General features: G+C 67.7%; 2 protein-coding genes across 15 annotated transcripts in view; one reads left to right on the forward strand and one right to left on the reverse strand.

The window, feature by feature from the left end:
- The window catches only part of BRSK2 (BR serine/threonine kinase 2), a 46843-nt gene extending 27991 nt beyond the window's left edge, over positions 1 to 18852 (reverse strand). For 8 of the 14 annotated variants that reach the window (XR_014795956.1, XR_014795957.1, XM_084894720.1 and 5 more), the window contains exon 1: positions 18564 to 18851. Coding sequence is in view for 12 of the 14 variants with exons in the window: in XM_084894720.1 (XP_084750846.1) it covers positions 18564 to 18657 (94 nt within the window). In the remaining 2 variants the exon portion in view is untranslated. Of the gene's footprint in view, positions 1 to 18563 lie in introns of all 14 variants that reach the window. The other 6 variants (XM_084894728.1, XM_084894724.1, XM_084894726.1 and 3 more) reach the window with 2 other exon arrangements.
- The window catches only part of LOC311627872 (uncharacterized protein), a 389410-nt gene that overhangs the window by 55558 nt on the left and 308571 nt on the right, over positions 1 to 25281 (forward strand). The gene's annotated exons all lie outside the window — the stretch shown is intronic.

Raw genomic sequence — 25281 nt, forward strand, 5'->3', positions numbered from 1 at the left:
TCCCGCCGTGGTAAAGATTGGATGAGAGCCACTGCATACATCCGCAATCCTATGCACTGCTCCCCAGAGGCAGCCTGGGACCGCACCAGGGAGAGACCCAGCTGTGGGGCCCAAAGGCAGTGTTCAGGGGCATGGAACCAGCCCCCCTGAAAGTCAGTAGACATCCCCCCGCACCCCCCAAAGCTCCCCGTTCTGCACCCAATCGGAAGATGCTGTAAGGAACCACCCTTCGGAGCCCCAGGGTTAAGAACTCACTTTCCAGGAGCCCGTGTGTGTAGAGGGTGAGGGTGTGGGGGCTGTGATCCCTTGTGGGTCACAGACCCTCCTCCTCCCAGTGACACTCAGGCCAGGCTCCCAAGGTCAAAGCTGAGAAGGGGAGAGGTGCTGGGCACCAGCTGAACACCAAGCGCCCAGGTCTGCAGGCTCCGACACAGGGGCCGACCTGCCCGCCCCCCACCCCCACCCCAGCTGGCGTGGGCTCCAGCACAGACACAGCTGGGAACAGGGGAGGGGCAGCATGCCTGGAGGTGTCCCTAGCAGGCTGCCATGAGGTGCATGTTCAGAGAGGGAAGCGGAGAGGACGGGTCCCAGAGGACTCGCTGCCCAGGTGATGGAGGAGGCAGAGCGTGGAGTTCCGGGAGGGAGGGGCCGGGACAGGTGTGTGGGGCCCTGGGAGGAGCTGAGCTGGGGCCAGAGCCCACCCCCAGACAGACTCAGGTCCCTGTGCTTACCTCCTACTGAGTCCACTTAACAAGAGGGGGCCTGGAGGGGCAAGGCGAGATCTCCAAACATTCTGGAAACCTCTGGAAGAGGGAGGCAGGGACCCTAAAGATCGTGTCAGTGTTAGGCCTGGTGATGGGGCTGCAAACACAGCGGGGCCCTTACTGAGGGGGTGTGTGTGGGGGGCATCCCCTCTCTCCACCCCCTATCTTCTCGCCAAGACGGAGACAAAGCCCAGCATGCCGGGGCCAGAGACAGCCCCGAGGACAACCTCCTGGTCCTGTTGTAGGAATGGCTGTTCTCTGGGGTCCGGTGTGTGAGGTGGGCACCCAGCCCCCAGGGAGGGGCCCAGTCTCCAAGGGGGCCCTCCAGTAGGGGTGGGGCACATGTCCCCCCAGGTTGCCAGGGCAGCCCCACTCATACCCCAGGCCCCAAAGATGAGCCTCTGGCCAACAAGGCGGCCCCAGTCCTTTGTCCGGCAGCATTGACCACTGGCTGGGTCTGCCCTTGGCCTTGGTGTCCCTGGCAATGTCCTCTCCCATGCAGCCTTCAGCCTGGTGTCTCCCTAAGGCTTCGTTCACTCCAGGTGGCCATGTCCTCTCCCTGCCTATCGCCATGGCTGGGACCAGCAGCCAGTGTGTCCTGGGCAGGCTGTCCCTGTACCTTCTCAGGAGGGTCCCAGCCACTGGTGAGCCTCCCTGCCCCTCAACCACAGAACTTCCAGAGATGGCTGAGGGGCTAGTGGAGTGAGGGCGCAGCAGGTCCCCCTGACCCCGAGCTCAGGTCAGGAGCCCTCCTGGCCCCCACCAGCTCTGCCCAGAAAGGCACCGGCTTGGGGACAGCAGATGGTGGGATACAAGCCCCAGGAAAGGCTGAGCCCCTGCCTGCAGGCCCCGGATGCCCCACGCCTTTCCTGGCCTAGGGGATCTCTATCATGGAGCTGGGGGCCAGGACCCACATCTGGGTTGGGGGTCAGATGTCAGCACAGCTGGGGTGAGAGGCAGGGAGGGGAGCGGTGCCACAGAGAAACCAGCCACAGCGCCCCCTCTGCCCCCTAGCAGGCCGGGTGGCACAGGCTCCTGGGCAGCGAGGCACAGGGGGCTAACAGTGACCACTTTCAGCAAGACCAGCAGTGCCTGCGGCAGCACTAGCCCCGGGCACAGCCTTGGGCTAAGGGAGCAGCACTATCTCTGCTCCACCCCGTCCCACTCCGGACGTCAGGCTGGTGAGCCTGGCCCTCAGGGGCCGGGCAGGTGGCCAGCAGCCTTCACCCACGGGTGCCAGGCCCCAGCTCAGGTGCAAGCACTCCCGCCTGGGAACCTCACAGCCGGGCCTCACCGGGTGCAGGTGAACGTGCCCGGGGCTTTCCAGTGGGAAGGAGGGTGTCTCTCACACTCACACTCGTGTACACACACACACACGAACTCACGCTCTTACACAGTCCTGCACACACACAGACTCACACTCACTGCGCACACACACACCCAGTCACACACTTCCACACACTCTCATTCTCCACACGTGCAGACTCCCGGTTGTGCACACACACAAACTCACACAGGTGTGCACATGCGCAAACGCTCACACAGGAACAACGGGCAGAGCATGGGGGAAGCTGCCTCTGCGGGAAGAGCCAGCCTGGCCTGGAGGAGGGATGGTGCAGTGGGAGCGGAGCTGGGGTGCAGGGGTCAGGCTCTGTGGGATCAGGTGACCATCCTGGGAAGGCTGAGCCCCCCCCCCCGCCCCCAGCGGCTGGGCCATGGCCTCCCAGGGCAGTGCCAGTGGTGGGTGCCCCTGCAGTCTGGCCGCACAGGGGTGAGTGAGGCTGCTGTGCCCCAGCCATGCCTTCTCCCCAACCCACTGCCCAGCTGCAGCCCCCACTCTGCCCACTGACCCAGGCTCAAAGGCTGTCCAGGCGGGGGCAGTGGCCTTTCCCAGCCCTCTGGCCCGGGAGCAAGGAGGAGAGGGAGGGGTGGGCGAGAGTGGGCCAGTTGGCCATTGTGGCAGCTCTGATGGGTTTGCATCTAAAACCTGTCCTGCAGGGGAATGGGGGCTGCTCTGGGGGCCAAGAGAGGAGCCTTCTTAGCCTGGCGGCCAGCTCCCCCACACCCCTATCCCTGAAGGATCCCCAGCTGGTCTCTAAACCCAGAGCTGCCTCATACAAAGCCCTCCCCCTCCTCTCTCCTGCCAAACCGCCATCTGTTGCCATGGCAACGGAGCAGAAAAGGCAGGCAGCACTCAGAGCTCTCCCCACCCCCTTCTTTCCTGCTCCATCAGCTGGGCTGTGGGCTCAGAGCAGGCTGGTGCGGCCCCCACTGGTCCCGGAGCCCCCTGGCCCGGGCGCAGGGCCTGGCCATAGCCCTGCCAGCACCTGCGTCCTGCACAGAAGGCGAGGCCGAGCCTCCCCTCACTCCAAGGCCCCGCCTCCGCCCGCGTCAGCGCCAGCCCCAGCCCTGTCCCGGCAGGACCTGTCCTGTCCTGGGGAATGGCTGAGGGCCTGTCTGGTCCCTGACACCCCCCCTCCGCCGCTGTGCACCACCAAGGAGCAGCCCCGGGGCCAGCCACCCACCCTGCCTCCCTGAGGCCAGATCCAGGGGAAGGTACCGTCCTGGCTACTGACAGGGTGGTGCCCAGCTGGTGGCCCTGCCCGCACCTGCTGTGGCTGGGAGAGGAGGAGCCACCATGTGCTCTGCAGTCCGGGGCGGCTACTGCCCCGAGGTCCCAGGGGACCAAAGTGCACAGCACCCGCCGTCGGCAGCTGAGCACATCACCGTCACTGCCTGTCGCCTCCGTGAGGCTGGCACAGGTGCCCCTTTGGCTGTGAGGCCCCGGGCCCAGGGGGTGCAGCCGCCGGCCTGGAGGTGACCGCACACAGCCGGCAACAGGCCTGAACTTGCGGTGTCTCTTTCTCCTTTTGTGTTTTAGCTCCGGTTTGCTCCCTGAACCCTGCTTCCCAGCAGCCCCCACCCAACTGCTTTTCCACACGGGGAGGTGTGCCTCTCACGGACCTCAGGACCGCGGTCCCTCCTCCGCCCCAGGGGTGCTAGCGCCCCTCTCGCCCTCCACGGCCCCTGCTCGCTGTCGCTGTCCACCTGCCTCCTCTGGGCTGTCACACAGACCATCGCCACCGGCGCCTGGCAGCTGCCGCAGGGACTGGGCGGCCCCAGTGACGGGCGGGTAAATGGGGGAATGGTACGGAAGGAGCTCGGCTTACCCACCTCGACTCTCCTCAGAGGAGCCAGGCTCCTTCCTCTAAGAGCCCACGTGCCCGGCACAAACCAGAATGCGGTGGCCATCGCACAGGGCAGCCTCCGAGGGCCCGGCCGGCGAGGTCTCACCTGCGGGGTGAGGATGGACCCCAGGAGCGGGAGGCGGGTGGGGCTCCAGGCGGAGATGTGGGTACACAGTAGGCACCAGCCTGCTCTCCTCACGCCCAGCGTCCAAGGGCCACCGCCCCCGGGGACCCGGGAGACGGGCTGGAGCTGGGGCTGTGGCGGGAGGTCCCTAGGAAGCCACGCCCAATGCGTTCCCCCCAAGGGCTGCCGCCCTGGGCCCAGCGCACAGGGGGGGGTGCGGGCACTGGACTCAGTCCCACGAGGTGGGGCTGCAGGGCTGCGGAAGGAGCAGCTTGGGGCCTTCTCCCACGGCCACGCCGGGCTGCAGGGCCAGAAAGGGAGGGGGGATGGGGGAAGGGGGCCCTGGCAAGAGGCCATGCAGATCCCCCGCCCTCGGGTGTTGAGGGTGAGCACTGTGGGGAGGGGGAGGGGGAGGGGATTCCCTCTCCTAAGCAGAGTAGGATGCCCAGCCTTAGCAGCTCCTTGGTTGCCATGGCTACCACAGAGGCAGCAGTAGACCCAAGGGGTGTATGATGCAACAGGGTACCCTTCCTCCTCCCTCACCATCCCACTTGGTTTCCTCCCAACCCAGTACCTACGCCCCCAGAACCAGGAGCCCCCAAACAGGCCCACCCACTGCACTCACCCTGCTCCCCTCTGCTGTGGTCCCCATGGTGCCCCTGCCTCCACACAGGGCCTCCCCCATCCCAGCAGGACCCAGCCGCACCTCCCTCAGCCACGGGCAGCCCGCCCGCCCAGCCGGTGACCAGGAGGGGAAGGGCGCCTGCCTGCTCTATGCTCAGCACCACATCCTCAGGACAGGAGCCCCATGTGCTGGTCAGGCGACCTGAGGGCCGGGGTGGGGCGAGCTGGGAGGGAGGGAGGCAGGAGGGGGAGGGAGCATCAGGGCACCCCCTCCACCCAGCCAGGTCACAACCCTCCCAGCCACACTCAGGGATGGGCGGGTGCCCCAGGGGACCCCCGCCTTATCCGGGACACAGCGCTGTGAGCCCCACCGTTTCAGGGGTGCCCTGGGCGAAGCCACGGCGAACGGCTGCCTGGCTCCTGCCTGGCTCCTGGGTGCCCCCGCTCAGCCATCCCGCCCACACCCTCGAGTCCCACAGGGCACAGGACCACATTCGATTTTTATTAACGGGTTCTGCAATCCGATGCTGTAAAATCAGGCGAATGGACTATCCTGATTGGACCCGGTAACTGTTCAGCAGTCCCATCTGGCAATGGTGTTCTTTTTAAGCCGGTGCCCTAGTTTCAGGAGCCGCAGGTCTGGGGGTGGATGCCGCGCGGCCAGCCAAGCCCTGCAGGCTGGGACAGGAAGGTGGGCGGCAGGCCCGAGGGCCGGGGAGCGGAGGGGTGGGGAGGCTCGTGGGGAGCAGGCAGCAGAGGGCCGGGCTCAGGGGCTGCTGTGAAGGACAGGCCGAGGTCCTGCCCCGGGGACTCCCAGCTGCGGGGTGAAGGCCGCAGCGTGACTGGGAGGCGTGCCTGGCGGCAGTGCCCGGGCTAGCGGCTGGCCAGGCCCCGGGGGCGTGTGGGGGTGCAGGTGGGGCGAGGCTCGGAGGGACAGATCCGTGGTGGGCGGGCGGCAGCAGTGACTCAGTGTGAGGGACCCGGGGCCTGGCTGGTGATGCAGGAATCACCGCAGGGGTGGACAGCCTGGGGTCCAGGCCCAGCCTGCCCGGCAGAGCTGTGACCCCGCCGGGCCCAGGGATGGCGGCATGGTGGGATGGCGATGGGGTTGGTGCCATGATGAGGCTGGAACCTACCCAGGGAACCTACCCCGCCGACGGAGTCTCTGCCTGTCATGACACAGACAGACACACACCAACAGACACCTCGTTGGTAGACGGCTGCTACCCCAACCACCTCCAGGCCAAGCCGCTCCCAATCTGAGGCAGGTGTGGAGACACTTCCCAGAAGCCTCCGGGACTCCCAGCAGCCTCTGCCCCGTGGAGCAGGAGCTGCGGGTCACCAGACCCCAGAGGCCACCCTCCCCGCCCGCCTTAAACTCCTCCTAGCACACTGCTCGCCCCGCCCTACACGGAATACGCCCCCTCGTCCGCCGGCCCCCGCTGTGGTCAGGCAGAGGGAGGCACAGCCCACGCCGCCTCCCCTGGCAGCCTCCTCACCCGGACCCCGGGCGGGCCAGCAGGGCGGCCAGGGAAGGGCCGGAGGGGGGACCGGCTGCAGAGCAGGCAGCCTTTCCGGTCTGTGCCAACACCGTCTCCCCCTCGGGGTTTCCATGAGGATTTCACACAAAAACTGGGCATCTCTGCAGGGGCGGGGCTGAGGGCCACCTGCACCGTCAGATTTGGCTTTAGCGTAAATAAAACCCCGGACCGTACTTAATAAACCCTCTGCTAGCCTGGCTTCCCCAATACTAGGACGGTCTCAGGTCCCACCTCCTGGCCCACCCCTGCGAGCCGGAGGGGGAGTTGGGGACACGAGCCACAGCCTCTCCCTAGCTCTCCCCCAGGAGAACAGCCCTCGGGCTGCCCTGGGCAGCTGTGCCCAGAGGAAGGGGCAGGCCCTGGGCCGCGATGTCCTCCTCTGAGCCACGGCACAGGCATCCTGACCACAGCGACAGGAGCTGCATGTGGGGGCACCTGGCCTGGGGAGCGGGACTGGGGGGTGCGGGGCTCAGGGAGCCCAGCCGGGGCTGGCATGAGCTGGACACCACGGCGCTGGCTGAAAGGGCATGTGCTGGGCATTCCCTGTCTGGCCCAGCCTGGTCCTAGAGCCCAGGACCGTGCTCGGCGGAGGCACCGAAACCCAGGACTGCTCTCGGGGGGCGAACGCGGGCCCAGTCTGGGTCCCTCAGCTGGACCCAGACAGCCGGGCAGACAGGCGCTGAGCCAGGAGAGCCTGCCTTCCCCGGAAGGGCACCTGCGACGTAATCGCAGCCGCGGTAAGAATAGAATCTGCTTAGCGGGCAGTGGGCAGCCTGCTCAGAGGACAGAGAGAGGAGGGAGGCACCGCCCGCCCGCACCGGTCCTCCCACTGTTCCCAGGAGGCACCGCCGCCCGCACCGGTCCTCCCACTGTTCCCAGGGGGCCGCCTGCCTGGACTGGCCCAAGCCCCGGAGCCAGGGCGGGCCTTCCGCCGCTGCCCACGTTCTCCCTCTTGGGGGCTGGCAGGCAGGGGCAGGGAGGTGGGACCAACAGAGGGCGGAGCAGCCCTTCCCCCGTATGCCAGCTACACACCCACACACAACCTCCGGCCGCGCTCCCTGCCCCAGAGGCCCCTGCTCTGTGCCCCAGGGTCTCTCCCTGACCTCCTGACCTTCAGGCGCGGGACCCGGAGCCCCGTATCTCCGCCGCTGGGAGACCGAGCAGCAGGCTCTCAGCACCCACCTCTCGTCCCTGCCTGCAGGTCAGAGGCAGTGAGAGAGGTCAGCCTGGGGGGAACACGGGCAGAGCAGGGCCACGCCCCAGGGCAGGGTGGCACCCTGTGGCAAAGGAAGAGGGAGGGTGGGACAGCTATCTGTCTGAGGCCTTGGGACTGGGCCCCACAGCTGGCCTGGCCCGGCTTTGCCACAATCCCCGCCCATCCTAGAAATGAGCCCCGCTGCTTTAGGAAGTCCTGAGCCCAAATGCCACCGGAGGCCACTCATCCTGAGGCCACACATGCCCCCAGAGGACCCCGCAGCCCTGGGCCCCGTGCTGCTCTGCTCGCCCGTGACAAGGCTGGCTGCCCCCTGCCGGCCCCGGACAGGGAGTGAAGAGGCCCCGCTCCCCCGGCACTCAGCCCACCCCTCTCTGCAGCCCAGAGCTGGCGGCCACACCCGTGTCTGGGGCTGCAGGCCCCTCTAGGGTAGAAGCCACGTGGCATCCAAGAGATGAGGTGCCCACGTGGGGGTAAGAACAGCCCCAGAGGTGAACCCCAGAGGCCTAGCAATGAGCCAGAGACCCCAAGCGGAGCGTGGGGATATGGCTGCCTCCTGGTCTCCTACAGCCCGCTCAGGGCCAGTCACACAGCTGCCGAAGACCCCCCTCAGCAGACCTGCCCCCTGCAGTCCTGCCCCTGGTCAGGCCAGCCCCGGGCTCTCCTCCCCGAGGGGCTGCGGAGCCCCAGACCCGGCCTGGCCTGGCCTGGCTGCTCCTTGGTCTCTCAGCCCAGATACGGGCTGTCCCCCACAGAGCTCAGCCAGCTCCCCAGAGGGGCCCCTCCCCCCAGCGCTGGGAGAGACGGGGCTGCTGATCAGGCCTGAGTCAGCACAGAACCCAACGTGAGCCACCTGGGCCCAGCAGGCCACCTGACTTTGGTGACTCGGGACACTGTGGGCCCTGGGTGGTGGGGCGGGGAGCAGGACTGTGAGGTCAGGCCCCTCAGCCCCTGCCGGCCCAGAGCATCTCTGGGGCCCACAGCTGAGCGTCAGGCTGGGTCCCCAGGTCCTGGCTTCAGTCTGGCTCCTCGCTGGCCATCTGACCCCCCGAGCCTGGCTCTCAGCCCACGCCCCCCCTCTCCCAGTCACAGGGCAGGGGCTCCCAGACGGGCATGTGCACTGCAAAGGGGGTGGCACAACACAGGGCCCTGGGGTCGGAGGTCCCAGGGCCGGCTGACCCCAAAGGAAGCACCCCATAGGTGGAGGCATCAGGAGGGGTGGCGCAGACATGGGCCTGTCCCAAGTCTGGGGGGGCGGCAGTCCCAGCAAGCTGAAGGCACTTCTGCCCCCATGCCCACAGCCCTGATCCGTGTGCAGACTCCCCCGCTGCCCCCGGCATCTGCTGGAGGTGCCCTATCCACACCCCCCTTTGGGATCTGGGGCTTTGAGTCATCAAACCCCAATCAGAGAGAAGCCAGCACCAAACCCTCCATGGTGTCCTCACACCCTCCTCACGGCCTCAGGCCTTCAGTGGGAGATCCCCCCACTTAGCCCAGCACTTAGCCCGGGATGGTGATCTGAGGTGGGAGGGGCGGGTGAGGTTGGCTCCCTGTGTCCAGTGCCCCAAAGCCTGGCCCTCAGCTGGTGGTCTCTTCGGCCTCCCCAAGGCCGTCCAGGGACAGTCCCATCTGCATAAACACCTGCGTTTCTTTCACCTGAGGCAGCAAGATCCCGTCACCAGGGTCTCAGGAGGGAGCCAGGGGGCCTGACCCCGTGTGTGCCTGCCCCTCCCCAGGGAGCCCCCAGGGTGCAGAGCACGGACCCAGCGGTCAAGGCCTCCTGGGTCACTCTGGGGCTCATGGCACCACCTCTCAGGCCCTGGCCCTCCCTTCGCCCCAGCAGGTCCGTGGCAGCCCCCGGAGAACTGGCCACCGGCTTCTCTCCCACCTCCCTCCTCTCCTCAGCACAGAACCAAGTCCACGGTGGGGGGACAGGTGCAGGGACATGACAGAGGTCTGCCCAGCTGCTGGGAGGTCTGAGCGCCACTGTTCACACAGCCTTCAGCACAGCCGTGCTGGACAGCTCCCGCCCCAGGCCCAGGCCTGCCCGGGAGAGGTGACAGGTTCCTTCCCAGCCCGAAGGCCTCAGAGAGGAGCGCCCCAGCCTCATCCCCACAGGCCTCCCAGGAGGCAGAGGCCACCGGCCTGGGGCCTGCACTGCTCTCCCTGGAGACTGGGAGGCAGCAGGCTGCAGGCTGCCGGTGCGGATCAGAGAGGGGCACTCCGGTGCAGAGAGCAGGGGTCCCGGCTGCCTGGGCGGGCCCGGCTCCCGCTCCGGACAGCGCCCTGGGTGTCATGCTCCAGGGGCACTGCTCTGGGTTGCTGGCCCCTGGCAGCCCCATGCACATGGCGGTGGGCTTGCAGGTTAGCACAGTCCTAGCCGGAGGGCTCCCCGCGAAGGCACACACGCGGTGAGGGAGGGGAGCATCGTCCCACGGGGCCAGAGCCCCGCCCGCAGGAGAGCAGCACATGCTGGGCATGAAACCCAACATCAGACCCCTCCGGTGGCCTGGACCAGGGGAGGGCGGGTAAGGAAGACCAGATGTACCCAGCACCCTAGGGGTCAGGGGTCAGAGGTCAGAAGTAAGGAGTGGGACAGGCCAGTTCTCTCCACATGGGGCCCTGCCAGCATCAGCATACCCAGGGACCCAGCAGATGCTCAGGCCACCTGACCTGTGCCTCAGGCGCCCTGGTGGGGAGCCAGGGCCTGTCCTCCAGGGGCGGCAGGCCCCGAAACCACCAGGTAGAGCGGAAACCCACCCTCGGGCGGGACTTCTGCGGGTTTGGAAATCGTGTTCAAGTCTCGGGGCAACGATGAGGGTGCTGCGCTTTGTAAGTTTCTCTTGGACACAGGCTCCAAAATACTGAGTTAAACATGCCTGAGATTGGGGGAGGGGTGTGTGAAGTGGAACCGGCCACATGGCCTGGGGCTGGGCGGGCACACGGGACAGGGCCCTCCTCTCTTTTGTCTGGAAATACCTGCACGCAAGGACAGGAGGCGCTGTGCCCAGGACAGCCTGACTGCGGCCCCAGGAACCAGAGTCCCCAGCCGGGGGGTGGGGCCGCAGGACAAGGCAGCTGCGGGCCAGATGCAGCGAGAGAGGTCAGCCTGGTAGGGACACGGGCAGAGCAGGGCCACGCCCCAAGGCAGGGGGGCACCCTGTGGCAAAGGAAAAGGCAGGGAGCCCCTCACCCACCCAGCGCCTTCGGGGTGGGGCCGCCATCTGTCTGAGGCCTTGGGACTGGCCCCACAGCAGGCACAGCTGGCCTGGCCCGGCTTTGCCACAATCCCCGCCAGGAAATGAGCTCCACGTAAATCCCACCGCTGAGGGGATGAGCACACGCCACTCGTTCTCCCCAGCCACCCTGCCCAGGTGGGGGCCGTTCCAGGCCCCGGGCGCACCTGGGCCCGAGGGCGACACGATCCCGGCTCAGCCTCACCCACCACATGCCTGAGCTGGTGGGGAAACGGAAGCGCGGACACACGTGGCCATCGGCGGTGGAGTCTGGGCTCCTCACCGAACACAGGCTGCCCAGGGACCCCACAGTCACACTGCTCCGTGCCTTCCGGCTGACTCCTGGGGGAACGGGGCCTGGGGGCGGCCAGGCTGGGTCTGGGATGGGAAGGCCTATCCAGCTCCCTCCGGACTCCAGGGGCTGGCCCAGGGGCTGCAGAGGAAGAGGAAGAGGAGCCCCCTCACCCTCCGGGCCTCTCTCGCACCCTGAAGAGCAGAGGCCTGCCCCTCACACAGGCATCAGGCCACACTCACTCCCTGGGCTCCTGAACTCCCACCCAGGCTTTTGCCAGACAAGCGGGGAGGGGCCAGGAAGGGGCTTCAGCGGGACCTGCCACCTGGCACCAGCCTGGGGCAGTCACCCCCAAGGAAGCTGGACACACTCGGCCGACGGCCGATGGGCCAGTCTCAGGCAGAGGGACCTACCCAACCCTGACCGGCCCCACCCCGCCCCACCCTGCAGCCACCTCTGGCCAGTGCCTGGAGAGAGGTCTCCTGCCCGGGAAACAGCCGGCCCGGGCCCGGCGGGCCTCCAAACAGGCCAGCCCAGGCAGCGCCCGGCGTCACCCAGTCTGGCCTGTGGCCTGTGCTCCAAGCCAAAGCCGGTCGGGAGGAGAGACGTCAGGCTTCCAGACGGCCACCCCCGGCACGCAGGGACCCTCCCACCCCAGGCCTTGGCCCAAACCAGTGGGCTGCCCAGTGCTTCTGGGGTTACCCAGGGCCATGGGCCAAACCGCCCCTCACAGATGCCACATTCCTTGCCGGGCTGCCCTGCGGCCCCCACAAACGCCCACGGCCCTGAGAGGACGCGGCGGCCTGACGTGTCTCCGGGCTCCGGCCACGTCACTCGGGCCACGCAGGCCATTCAGGCTGCCTCCCGCTCTGCCCTGGGGCCAGCCCTGCCCTCGGGACTCTCCCACGCAGCCTGAACCCAGAGTGGGCGACAGCGGCACAGGGGCCCTGGGTGCCCCCATCACCACGCCGGCCGTGGGAGCCGACCCTCGCCCCAGCTCCCAGCCCTGAACCACAGGCCCAGAATCCTCCGCTCACCCTCGGCCAGGCCCGCGGTCCGGGCTGGCACGAGACCCAGTCGGGGGCAGCGGGCCCTGGGTCCCTGTGCAGACCAGGACTCGGCCGCCCCCTGGGGAGCACCCCTGTCCTCGCAGGCCAGCACCGGCCAGGATGCATGTCCCCAGGACACGTGCTGGGGTCTGTGGGCACCGGCCGGCAGGACCCCGGAAATCCACCCGGAGGCGCTGTCGCCCCATGAGCAGGGGGAAGGGGAAGCCGAGGCCCGGCCGGCCTCCAGGGATGAAACGAACACTCGGGGGGAAAACCCGGGGAAGAAAGGGGTCCTTCTCTCAGCCACTCCAACGGGGGTGGGGGGGTCCCAGCTGCCGGCTCAGAACACTGGCCCTTCAGAGGCTGCAGAACAAGGCCCGGGCCGCCTCGTAGGGCCCAGCCCGCACAATCCCGGCTTTGTCCCCAGCCCCGGCCCAGCCCAGCCTCCATCTTGTCCTGAGTCTGAGGCAGCTGGCCAGCCGGCATCCCTGGGACAAGGCCTCAGGCAGCTCGGCCATCCCTGGCGAGGACCAGGACTGCGGGCCCAGCTCACGGAGGCCGCCCTGGACCTGCCGCCCGGTGCTGGGACCCGGCCACACGCAGGTAACAGGGGGGCTGACCAGGCCTGGCCCGGGGAGGGTCAGCAGACCTCCCACGTGCAAGAGGACTTTCCGCAGAGACCTGAGCAGCACCAGGGACCCTCCCCCCTACACACACCTAAAGAGCCAGGGGTCCCACCCCGCCCCCAAGACCCAGATGGGCCCTGACAGATGCCAGCTGCTGTCGCCCTGCCCGACCCCAGGCACAATGGATGTGCCCACATGGTTCCCAGCCATCAGAGCCTCACAGGAGCTGCAGGACACCCTGCCCCACAGCTGTGGGCCCGAGGCCCCGAACCCTCAGCCTCTGAGTGCAGAGCCGGCGGGCAGTCCCCACGCTGTGCCTCAGGACCAGGACACAGAACTGCCAAGTGGCTGGAGGAGCACCCGGGGCCCAGGCTCCTCCCCTCCCCCTCCCTCCCTGTGTGGCCACAGGCCCAGGAAGCGCAGTGTCCCCCCTTCCAGGAGCCCCAGATGTGGGACACTGTCCACCTCAGATGGGGGCAGGCAGAAGCCCTGGGAGCTCCGGTCCAGCCCCACGGGGTGCACACGGGGGTCGGCCACCTCCTCTGGGTGCTGCCACCGGCTGAGGTGCTGACTTGAGAGCAGCCTGACCCCCTCAAGGCCTCAGAGAGCCGGTCCGGTGGCCAGTGGCCTTGAAGGCACAGGCGCTCTCCGAACCAGCGCACCACGCAGCCTCGAAGGTGCCCTCACCATCAGAGGTGCACTAGCCATAGACCCTCCCCTGTCCCCGGGGATGTGGGCAGCACAGCCAGCCGAGCCGCCCTCAGCAGCCGGCCCCTGACTCCAAGCACACTGCTGAGTGGGGCTGCCACACAGGCAGGGAGGGTGCCGATGGTGCTGTGGCCTGGCCCACACCTGCCTCCTCCTCCTCCTCCCTCTCCTCTCCCCGCCCTCCCTGCTCCTCCCCATCTCCCCCTCCTCTTACACTGTCAGGCACAGAGGTCACCCCACAGACAAACACCGAGGGCGGCAAACAGGAGAAACAACCAGAGAGAGGTGCGCCCGGCGGGGCGGGTGCCTGCGCTCGGGCCCAGCACAGGGCAGGGGAGGCGCCGGGTGGGCGGCAGGAGAGCCCGGTGTCCTGCGGGCACGGCCCTCACACGCCCCGCTCGTCAGGGAGGGTCCTGCCGGTGGGGCAGCCCCGGGAGCCAGCCCTGGAGGCCCCGGTCCACACACGCCACTCACGCTGGGCCACAAGCCATCAGCTGCCAGCAAGGACGGCGGGACCCGGGTCCTCCAGGGGCCCAGGCCCCTGTGCCTCTGCGCCAGCACCGTCCAGGTGGCTGCCTGCCCAGCAGCATTCACACCGGGAGCCCCGGGGGCTGCTGGGAACAGATGGCCCTTGGTCAGAACCTGGGGCCCTGGCTGGGGTCGGCAGGCTTCATGCGAGAGCGAGGGCCCGGCCTGGCGGTGCCTGTGCGTGCGCCGTCAGAGGCAGCCGCTCTGGACCGTGCCATAGACAACTCTGTGCCCAGGGCACCTGTCAGGGCAGAGGCTGGGCATCGGCGACTTCGGAAGGCTTCTGGGTTCTGCCTGAGTCGTGCCGGGAGCCCTGGGGGCGGGGTGGATGTGCCCACGCCAGTCCTATATGACTCCTGTGGGGAACCCACAGCTAGAGCAGTTCTCACCTGTGCCCGGGCTGTGCCCTCTGCCTGGCAGGCCCTTCCTGGCACACAGGCCCCTGCAGAGCCTGTCCCTACAGCCAGTGGCGAGCCTGGGGGGGACCTGTGATAACTCACAGATGCTCAGAGCCACCGCAGGCCAGGGCGGGCAGGGGCCACTCTGGGAACCGGGTCCGAGGGCTCTGCCTGCACCAGACCCTGCCTTCAGGAAGCTGCCCATCCTTCGAGGCATGAACCCCATCACCCCGAGACTGCCAGGGACAGCCCACCCAGAGCTGCCCCCTGCCCCCAGCAGAGGGTTCCTGGCAGAGAGCCTGCGCCGTGGGAGGAGGGCCGGAGCGGTGGCGTCCACTCCGAGTCCCCGATGGGGTGCTGAGAGGCAGCGCAGGGGCCTTGCTCACCTCCGCCCTCTCCCCGGGAGCACTGTCGGCATGGTTTGGGAACAGGGCCCTGCTTCCTTGGACTTTCAAACCCGGCCCGTGCAGTGAGCACACTGTGCTCTCCTCCCGTCCCCAAGGAGCTGCTGTCCTTGACCACAGCACTGCGCCTGCGCTGGGTTCCTGGCTTATAAAGCGGCTGGACAGACTGAGGCCCGGCCTGGTGCACAGAGGAGCAGGCGCCGGGCTCACACGGCACTGACCCCGGTGACCCGCCCGCGGCAGTGGCCGTCAGACGCCACAGGCGGTCCCCTCAGTCAGCGTCCGTGGACCACGCGTCCTGCTCTGTCCACACTCGCCCCGTACCCAAGTCCAGCCCACGCAGGAAGGCCAGCTCCTTCTCTTGGCCTCAGCACCCCCATGGCTCCAGCAAGACCCCAGCCAGACCCTGCCTCCACCCCTCCCCGTCCTCTGCTGCCTCTGCCTTCCCACCCTGCTCCGAGCTGAGTGCCCTCCAGCTCCTGGCCGTGGTCACCCCAGGGTTGGCCAGGCTCTCACTCTCTCACCTGTCTCTCCCCAAGTCACCTGTTCCATCTACACCGGCTCCCCCAACCCCAGGACTCCCCTCCACCCTCCGCCACCAGCACCCCACACTGGTTCTCCAAAGGTCTCCTGAGAACCCTGGACCTGGCAGCCCAGGCCCTTCCCCGGGCCCACCCGCCCCCTGAGAGCCCAGCCAGGCGAGCGGCAGGGCGGCCCCCTCACTCTCGTCTCCTCTCTTTAGCGCCACTGACCCCTGAGCCCCGCGCAGCCACCTCTCTCACCTCCCGCCCACTAGCAGGGTTTCCCCGGGCAGGCTGCACCACTTCCCGTGGGCCCCAGCTCCCAGAGCCTGCTGTCCCCCTCCTCTCAGGTCTACCACCTCCTCCCAGGAGTCCTCCTGGCTGACACCACCCTCTGGGAGCTGAGCCCACCAGGCCTGCTACACTCTGGTTTGGGCAGGACCGTGCCCTCCTCCACCTCCCGGACTGGAGGGACGGCAGCCTCACGGCCTAAGTGACGTGCCCTCCTGGGTCCGGTGGTGCCTGGGTGCCTCCCATCTCCCGCCCAGGCTGAAGAAGCCTTTTCCGGATGTGGGAGGGGCCGGGCAGAGCCCTGGCAGTGGACTCCGCCCAGCACAGCGATGCCTGCCCCGTCAGGCCCTGCAGCCCATCTCGCCACCAGAAACCACAATGGCCAGCGGGGCCTCCATGGGCCGCTGCAGAGGCCACACCAGGCCATCGGGGACACCGTGCAAGGAGATGGGGCGGAGGGAGGTGATCCCACGACCACAGCCCAACCCCGACTTGAGTGACAGAACCGCTCACTGAGCCCACACCGCCTTGGCCAGACAGTACTGACCACCACCGTCAACACGCCACAGGGCGGCCTGGACCCCGCCGGCCGCAGGAGGGCAGAGGGCCGCGGCTCTGCCCTCACCTGCACTCCACACCAGGCAGCACCCCCGCCCTCGTCTGATGCCCAAAGGCAGCGTCTTGGGGCAGAGCAGCGGGCCCACCTCCCAACGGGCCCTGGCTCAGAACCGAAGGCCCCTCGCACCGCCCGGCAGCTCCCTCAGGCCACAGCGCCCACTTTGTGGGACTTGGGCAAAGACAAGAGGACTGAGGTGACTATGGCGGCAGGAGAGCCGCCAGCCTGGGCAGAAGGTGCCCACGCACAGTCCCCACCACGGGCTCCCGGCCCCCAGCTCGGGCCAGGTGTCTGCCTCCGAGTGGACGGAGGGGCCTGGGACATCGCGCTCTCGGCGTTCGGGAAGCCTCGTGGCCAGGCCGGGCCCTCGCACACGAGGAGGCCCCACGTCCACCAACCTCGAGGACCCTTCCACAGAAGGTTTGGGGAGACGGGCACCGACAGTCCTGGGAATCCGGCCCTCCCGTCACCGAGGCCGGAAGGGACATGGGACCTGCGGAGCCCCTGGGGGTGGCCACTCAGCGAGACCAGCAAGGTTTTCCTCCAGGGGAGCGGCGGCTGGCTTTGTGGGCCCGCAGCCCTTCTCCAAACAGCACATGGTGGGGTGTTGTTGACACACACACACACACACACACACACACACACCCTTTGTGTTCGTTATTGTTAATTACAGGGGAGACCTCCTATAATTAACTGGGTGACAGGAGGACTCAATGGAGAGCGCGGGGACCAGGCCTACCCACGGAGGCCGGCCCGCGCCCGGGTGTAATTCATCCCTGTCATCGCTCACGCGCTGATGTTTCCTTAGAGCATTTTATCGGTACAATAATAAGGTTATCCCACTGCCTCCCACCGGGGGCTGCCCAGGCCCCTCCCCTACCACGGATTTCACCAACTACAGCTGCTCCGACCTCCCAGGACACATGCGTAGTGTGAGCTCCGTGGAGCCCAGGTTGTCTGCCACCTCCGCCTCTTCCTCCTCGAACCCGGGCCATGCCATCCCTACTCCCAGTGTCACTGCCCTAGCTGCCAGGGACCCCTTGGTGCTTCAGCAGTTGGCACAGGGGGCTGTCTATCCCGGGTTTGGACGGGGGCAGCCCCCGCCCCAACCCAGATGCCTCGCGCTCTCTGCTTGCATCAGAGCCACTGCCCTCCGGAGGGAGGGCCGGACCTGGCCCACTTTCCTCCCCAACAGCACCTTCCAGCTCCGTCCACCTCCGTGCCGCCCCGGGGGCTCTGGGAGGGCCTGCAGCACCTGGCTAGAGCAGCTGCCCCCCCCCCCCGCCCGGCCCCCATCCTGCACCTGCACCTGCACCAGCCCTGCCTCCCCCAGGTCTAAGGGCCGTCCCAGGGCGGCAGGGAGATCACTGCCAACCGGACCTCTGTGCGCCAGGAGAGGCCCATCCTGGGAGAAGAAAGAAAATGGCTGAGCCCAGCTTCCCACAAAGCGACTCTGAACATCCGCCAGATGAGGGGACGGGCCGCCTGGCTGGGACCCACGCTGATCCCTGAAAGCCAGGACCAGCCAGGAAGCCCCTTCTCCCTCCCACAGGCCCGGCCGGGGCCAGCTCCGCAGCGGCCTGGGAGGACCCGCGGCCTCATCCTCCTCCGTGGGGCCCAGGACCAGCCTTTTCCCTCCTCTGGGGAGCGCAGTGGCGCAGGCGATCCGAGCGGAAGCGGGGAGGGAGAAAGGCGCTGTCCAGCCCTTTCAGGGCCGAGCGCTCTTCCATCCCCGCCGCGGAGGCGGTCTGGCCGGGCCGGGCCGGGGTGGCTCCGTCGGCCCGCAGACCCACCGGGCGGCCTCCCCACCTGCCCGCCCCCCGGAGTCGGGGGTCGCGGCCGGGGGCGCGCGGCCGGGGCGCAGCTGCTCGGGCAGCACGCCTATTAGCAGCCGCGGCAGACGGCAGATGGGCGCCCGCCGGCCCCCTCCTCCCGCCGCACAATGGGCCCGGGCGCTGGGCGCACAATGGGGCCGCCGGGGCCGCGCACCTGCAGCCCGGGCCGAGGGGCGCTGGCCGGGCGCGTCCCCTTCCGAGCTGCGTGTCCTTGGGCCGCGCCCGGCCGCCCGCAGCCACGCGGCCTGCGGGACTCCGCGGCGGGACCGGCGTCCGGCCGCCCATTGTTCGCGGCCGCCCGCCCGCCCGCAGGAGCCGGGCCAGGCCTGCGGCACCGCACCCGGCGGCCTCCTCCCCGGCCCCGCGGGCGCCGTCAGCACGGCCTCCCCGGCTGTGGCGGGCCTGTGCGCCCCCGAGCCCCGGTCCTTCCCGGCGCCCCCGGTCCTCCCGGATGCCCCGGTGACCCGCTCCTCCCCGGTCCCGGTCCTCCCCAGCCCCGCGGCGCTGCCGGTCCCCTTCGGTGCCCCAGGTCCTTCTGACCCCGGCCCCCGGCCCCCCGCATCGCCCGGTTCTCCAGCCCCGGGCCCGGCCCTGCCCGCACGCACCTGTCTGTCCCTTGCCCAGCGTCTTCTCCAGCCGGTAGGGCCCCACATACTGCGCGTGCTGCGCCCCGCCGCCGTCCTTCCCCGTCGATGTCATCGCTCCCGGGCCTGGCGCCGGCGAGTGGGCGCCCCGGGCGGGCGGGCGGCGGCGGCGGCGGCAGGGAGGGGCCGCGTCGGTCCGCGTCTGTCCGTCCGTCTGCCGAGCCGGGTTGGCGGTGCCCGGTGGGCCGCGCTCGCTCCGCGCCCCCGCTCTTCCCCGCGCCGCCGACCCCGCGCCCCGCTCCGCAGCGGCCCGCGGCACCGCCTCCGCCTCTGCGAGAGGACCGGGCGGGCGGGGGCACTAGGCTTCCGCCGCCGCCGCCGCCGCCGCCGAGGCCCGCGCCCCGCGCCCTGCGCCCCGCGCCCCGCGCCCCGCGCCTCCAGCGCACGCCCGGCAGTCGGTCCGCGGCCGAGCAGACGAGCCGAGCCGAGCAGACCCGAGCGGAGCCGAGCCCTAACGAGCGGAGCCCGCTGCAGAGGCTGCGGCTGCCAGTGGCTCCCCCACCTGCCAATCAGCGGGTCTGGCCAATCAGCGGCGCCCGCGTCCGCCGCCCCCTCCTCCGCGTGCCCAGCCGCCGCGAGCGCTCGGGGGAGCTGGACGCCAGGAGGCGAGTCCCGGGCGGGCGAGGTCCGGGCGAGGTCCCGGCGCGGTGGGGGCGAGCCCGAGGCGGGGCGGGGCGCGGCGGGCTCCAGCTCGCCGCCCGGCCTGCCAATCTGCTCCCAAAGCGACCCCGGGACGGTGCGGGCGGTGGGGCGGGGGCGGGAGGAGCGCGCGGAGCGGGAGCGCGCCGGGCCGCCTGGGCCGGATGAGCGTGGACCATCTGCAGCCCCTGTCTCCCCGCGCCAAGCCTGCTGGCCGCGACCAACCGGATAGGACGGACTTTCCGTCTCCCCACCCCCAGGATCGGGGGCGCGTGGCCCAGTCGTGCCCTTGCGCCTCCCTGCACCCCTGGTCTTCCTGCGCTCTGTTTTCTGGGGTTTGCGACATGACCAGCACAGCGAGGTCAAAGAGCTCACCCGAAGCCACCCAGCAGTGGCCACCCTGGGGAGGCAGGCAGCTCTCAGGCCTTCGTGCAGACAGACCCTTCGGTCGGGTTGGACGGTTGCGCCAGGGTGCACGGCCACCGGCCACTGACAGCCCCCAGAAAATCATCTGCAGAGGCGGCTGGACCTGCTTCTTGTAGAAAAATCTTCCTTAAGCAGGTGCTGCAGAGGGTGGTGAGAGAGGAGAGGTGAGGCCGGGAGCAGGGAGCCCAGAAACCCTGCTGATGTTGGGGGTCCCACAGCAATGGAGCCACTGGCTTCCTGCACATAGCGTGGCGTCAGCAGCCAAGTCCTGGGTGCCAAGTTCCACCTGTACCTTTCCTGCTGCGGCTCCGCCTCTGCATGGCCAGCTGCCCTCACTCCCTGCTGGACAGTCCCCTGCTCCAGCCCCCCTGGGGGTGAGGGTGGGGGCTGTAGGAACTCCAGAATCTTGACAGAACCCCCCCTGGGAGGAGCATCTTTTATTTCTGCCCAGCAAGAGGAGAGCGCCCTCAGAACAGCTGTCTGCTCCTCCCTGCCCTTGCATGTCCCTAGGGCTAAGGGAGGAGGCCTCAAAGGTGTGCAAGCGCTAGTCAGGCTACCTCCCTGTGTGGAGCTCACAGCACTAGAGGGACCATCACAGACAGAGGCTCCATGCCAGGCTGGGGAGTGGGGTGTAGTTGGAACCTTGGACTAGAGAAATTATCCAGGGCTGAGCTCTGGCTGGAGGCAGACCCAGCTCGAGTCTCCCAGGGAGGGCCACAGTGTGTGAAGGAGGGGCACCTGCGAGAGACATACTCCGTGGCCTCCATGTCTCCTTCTGCTGGAGCAGCGCCTGCCACCGTGCCCTGGTCTCCCCAGCCCACAGACCTTGTCATCTCTCTGTCCTCCGCAGCATTTGGCCTTCTTGACCATTCTCATCTGGACACCCCCAGGCTAAGCTCTTGACTTTCAGGACTCCTTCCCCACCCGCTGGGCTCCTGGGGCCTCTCTTCCTTTCCTGACCACCTCCTGGTTTTCTCTGTCTGTGCAGCCCTTCGTGGGAGACCTGTCTTCCTGTCTCCCCATGTCCTCCAGGCGACTGCCCACTCTCAGCCCAGGCCTGCCTCCTCCTGGCCAGCCTGCCCTCCCCCTCCAGGGCCTCAGGCCAGCTTCCTCCTGCACCTCTCCTTGTTGGAAAATTCCCAAACTCAACCCGCATCCCCAGAAGAGTGCCTTGTCTCCTCTCCTCCATCTTCATGGGGGTCGAGAGCACAACCGGGCATGGCCGGGCTCCGTCAGCCCTGTCTGGAGCTGGTCTCGGTGCAGGGAATGTCCAGGCGGGAGGCCTGGCTGCATGCAGGCTGACACCACCTGGCTGCTGGGGTGGGGGTCCTGACACCAAACACTTAGCAAGGGCTCCTCCGTCCAAGGCACAAGGAGGAGGAGGCAGGCACCCAGACTGGGTGTGCCCCCGGGCTTCTCCGGAGAAACCGAACCAGTGGGACGCGTATAGAGAGAAGAGAGAGGCATTTATTATAAGGCACCGGGTCACGATCGTGGGGCTGACGGTCCAGGACGTGCAGTCAGCGGGCTGGACCCAGGAGAGCGATGGCAGCTCCGCTCTGAGGGCAGCTGGTGTCCCAGCTCAGCAGTCAGCACGAGGGGTGTTCTCGTACCCGGGAGGTCAGCCTCTGGGTCTATCCGGACCCTCAACTGACCGGGCGAGGCCCACCCACACCTTGGCTTCCCCCAGGGGGCCCACCAGTTCAGTCTTTCATCTCACCCGGAAGCCCTCACAGACACGCCCGGGATAAAGTCTAACCGGTACCCCGGCTCCCGGGACTGTCGGGTGGACTCATACACGGAGCGGCAGCCTGTGGAGGCTGTGGTCGTGTCTCCTCTCCTGGGAGCAGGACGCCTGGTGCTGTCCACTCGAACCCGCCCATGTTCGTGCCTCTCTGGTCATTTTCCTGCGATAAACGACCCCCAGCAGGGCCAGGAGCCTTCCAACCCGAACCCCCGCCTGCCCCAGGACAGTCCTGCGAGCTGACGGCTCCTCCTGGTCCTGCTCCCCCGGGGGGGCTGCTCCCGGATTGCCCGCCACCATGGCCTCTGGGAGCGGGCTCGTGTGTGTGTGTGTGTGTGTGTGTGTGTGTGTGACACTGGGCTCTCCACTCGTGCGCCGTCCGCCGAGGGTGTGCCCGAACCCCTGCTTTCTCACGCACTCAGTGACCATTGCATTTCGTGGGTCACTTGCTCCTGTCCTCTGCCTGTTGTTCTCCGGAGCTGTCAGGTTTTTCCCGCGAGTCCCCGGAGCCTGTTCCATCCTGGCGATGGCAGCAGCGTGCTGGCTGGCGGGAAGGCAGTAGTAGGTGTCGAGGGCTTGTGGCTGGACACTCGGTGCTGGTTGGGGTGCTCTGCGGGCGGCGGGCGTGGTCAGCGCTGGCTTGTAAGGGGACGTTGTCTGTCCAGATGAGGGTCTCCCCGCTGTCCACGCCCTCCTCTCCCAGCCATGTCGGTTCATGCCTGGTGATGCCCAACCGTGGCTCATTGCACCAGGGTGCCCTCTGCCTCCTGGGCCAGCTGGGTTCTGCCTTCGGATAACTGGAGCCTGGGCCCCGCCAGGCAGTGCTGCCCGTTTGACCTGCACCCCGGGCCTAAGTCTCCTCGGGCCTGTCGCCAGCCTAGGAGGCCCGCGGGCCTGCGTCCGTGCGAGCAGGTCCCGCTCGTGCTGGGCTCAGCAATGAACCGGGCCAAGCCCCTCAGGGGCGGGATTGCCGGGGTGTGTCTGGCAGCCTCACAAGCCCTGCCACCTGCCACCCCTCCCCTCAGCTCACTGGGGGCAACCCCAAGAGAGAACCCCACTCTTTTCCGGCCCAGCTGGCCGCCCTCCACCCCTTCCTGAGGGTGAGGAGAACTGAGGGCGCTGGGAAGCAGGGAGGACTCGGAGTCTGTGCCCGCCTCTCACCAGGGGGTTGTCCTGGGAGAGCGGAGCCTTGTCCCTGGTAACCCTGGGACCAAGGGCGCAGAATCTAGGGGCCGGATCCGGCCTTGGGACACAGAAGGCCTTTCGGCATTTCAGAGATGGGGTGTGCTGTCCGGGAGCCCCAGAAGGCTGTGTCGTTCTCCCTCTCCCCGCAGCTTGATGAGGGGACCGTGCTTTGGTGGAAGGGGGTGGAGAAGCCTGGGAAGCAAAGGGTCCTCTCACGGGGGGAGGGGTGTGTTTCAAAATCCAGGGCCCCATAGCCTTGTTGGCCAGCCATCTGGGGTCACGATGGGGGCAAAGGCCCCCCATGGCCCTCACTCCCCACCGGTGCGTTCCCACGGGCATCTGAGTGAGAGACGGGGAGACTGTTTGCTCCGTGTGTTAACACTGGCGTCACACTGAATCCTACGGTGTTTGTGTATGTTTTTACCACAATTAAAAGAAAAAGAAAAAAGGAGCCCTGACCGGTTTGGCTCAGTGGATAGAGCGTCGCAGACTCAAGGGTCCCCGGTTCGATTCTGGTCCAGGGCATGTGCCTGGGGTGTGGGTACATCCCCAGTGGGAGGCGTGCAGGAGGCAGCTGGCTGATGTTTCTAACTCTCTATCCCTCTCCCTTTCTCTCTGTAAAAAATCAATAAAATATACCGTGTTTCCCCAAAAATAAGACATCCCCTGAAAATAAGACCTAGCGCAACTTTGGGAGAAACAATTAATATAAGACACTGTCTTATTTTCGGGGAAACAGGGTATTTAAAAAAAAAAAAAAAAAAAGAAGTAAAACAGGTTAGAAAAAGGTGAGGGCACGGAGGTGCCTTTTGCTCCTTCCCCCTCCGTGGACTGCTCAGGGCTGAGACAGGACTCAGGATGGGGCCGCAGCGCAGGGAGCAAGGCCTAGAGCCCCCGTCCCGGCTGGTGGCCGGGGGCCATCTCTCTGTGACTGGTGGGAGCGTCGGAGCCTAATCCCATTGCTCGGGAGACAGCGGGACTCCGCGCCCCCGGCCCTGGCTCTGGCTCCTGGACGTACACGCTCTCTGGACAAGGATTGCCCCGGCGATGGCGGGGAGGAGGCGAAGGGGCCGGGCTGGAGGTTACACACGAGGCAAACGCAGGCGGATGCATCTCTCTCCTCTCGCGGCCCTTCTGGTTGCAGGATTCCTGTGGGGAAGGAAGCGGCCCAAAGCTTCCAGCAGAGAGGCTGTGTGTGGAGTCGGAGGGTGACGGGCACACCGACACGTAAAGACGCCGGTGCTCCGGAGAGCCGTGGCTTCCCGCGGCCCGCGCCTCCGTGTCTGCTGACGTGGGGCCCCGAGAGGCCCTGCCTGGGAGAGCGGGGAAGGCGGCCCAGCCCAGCCCCCTCCCCTCCTGCTGGTAACGAGGCCCTTTCCTTGTTTTCAACTTGGTCCTTCTTCTTCTTCTTTGTTTTCTGGAGTTAGGGGAAGTATAGCTAACATCCTCTCGCCCCCAGAGCCTAATCTAATTGAGGGCCGGCTGTCCTCACCCGAGCGGGAGAAAACGCCTGGCGATGACGGTGAAGGTCGATAATCACAGTCAGTGGAACTCAGCGGCTGGAATCTGCCCGTTCGCTTCCCCACACGTGAGTAGCTGGCAGCCCGGCGTTTTTGCCACGCCAGTGTCTCCCCGCGAAATTTGGGTTTAATAAGGGATTTCTTTCCCTGTTTCTTTGAGGACCCTTCAGCGCCACGCCCGGTGCCTTGGCCTGGACCTGACTGGTTTCCGGAGTCCCTTTAGAGCAGCGGCCACCGGCCGGTGGTCCACAGACGCTGGTGGCCGGGAGTCCGAAGGTGGGCGGCCGCTGCCTCGGAGGGCGGGAGGCTGTGGGGGTGGGGTCCGTTATCCGCTGTGCCCTGTGTTGGCTCTCGCCACCATGCCCTCCCGCGCTCACATACACGCTCACACACACGCTCACGGGAAGCACGTTGGTCCCCTGCCACCACCCCGAGGGCCTTGATCCCTGGTGCCCAGCCCGTGCGGGAATGAGCCGCAGCACAGGCCCCCCTGCCCGCTCCCCAAGGCCCGGCGGGGGCTGGAGCTCCAGGCCAGGCTGCCCCTGGGGCGGGGGCGGGGGTCCCATCTCGGATGAAGGGCTGGGATGAGCAGTTCTTGCTGCTCACCTGAAGGTGAAGCCGGGATGGTTGGGTGTGGCTGTTGGAGATCCACGTGGAGCCCCAAACACCCCTTTCTTGGGCACCCCCATCTTTGCAGGGGGAGGCATGGCAGGGCCTCGGGCGTGCAGCTGTGGGGGCGTCGGGGGCGCTAGTCAAGGGGGGGCTGGGCTGCCACTGGGCTGATCCGGGTCCGGAGGGGGACCCGGTGTAGGAGTCGCAGGCACACGGGCGGGAAAGACGACCCCAGACGGGGGCCTCAGAGGAGCCTCCGGATTGCGGAGGGTGGGTGCTGCCGGCGTGTCCTCTCCCCAGACTGACGCCCGTGGTGACCTGTGACCTGTGACCCGTGACCGGCCTCTGTCCCAGACGCACAGGGAGGCTGTCTGGCTGGGGAGCCGGTGTCCTAAAGGGCCGCCACACAGACTCAGTGTAACAGCCTGGATGGCAGGGCGCCCAGGGACATACCAGCCACCACCCGGCAGAGGCCACCAGGGGGTGGCCCCGCCTCTGTCCCTGGTCCTGGCGATCAGCAGTGCGGTGGGAGCTGAAGGAAGGGCTGTCACGG

Source organism: Pipistrellus hanaki (genome assembly GCF_964339955.1).
Source record: "Pipistrellus hanaki genome assembly, chromosome: 9".
In the NCBI taxonomy this organism is placed as follows: Eukaryota; Metazoa; Chordata; class Mammalia; order Chiroptera; family Vespertilionidae; genus Pipistrellus; species Pipistrellus hanaki.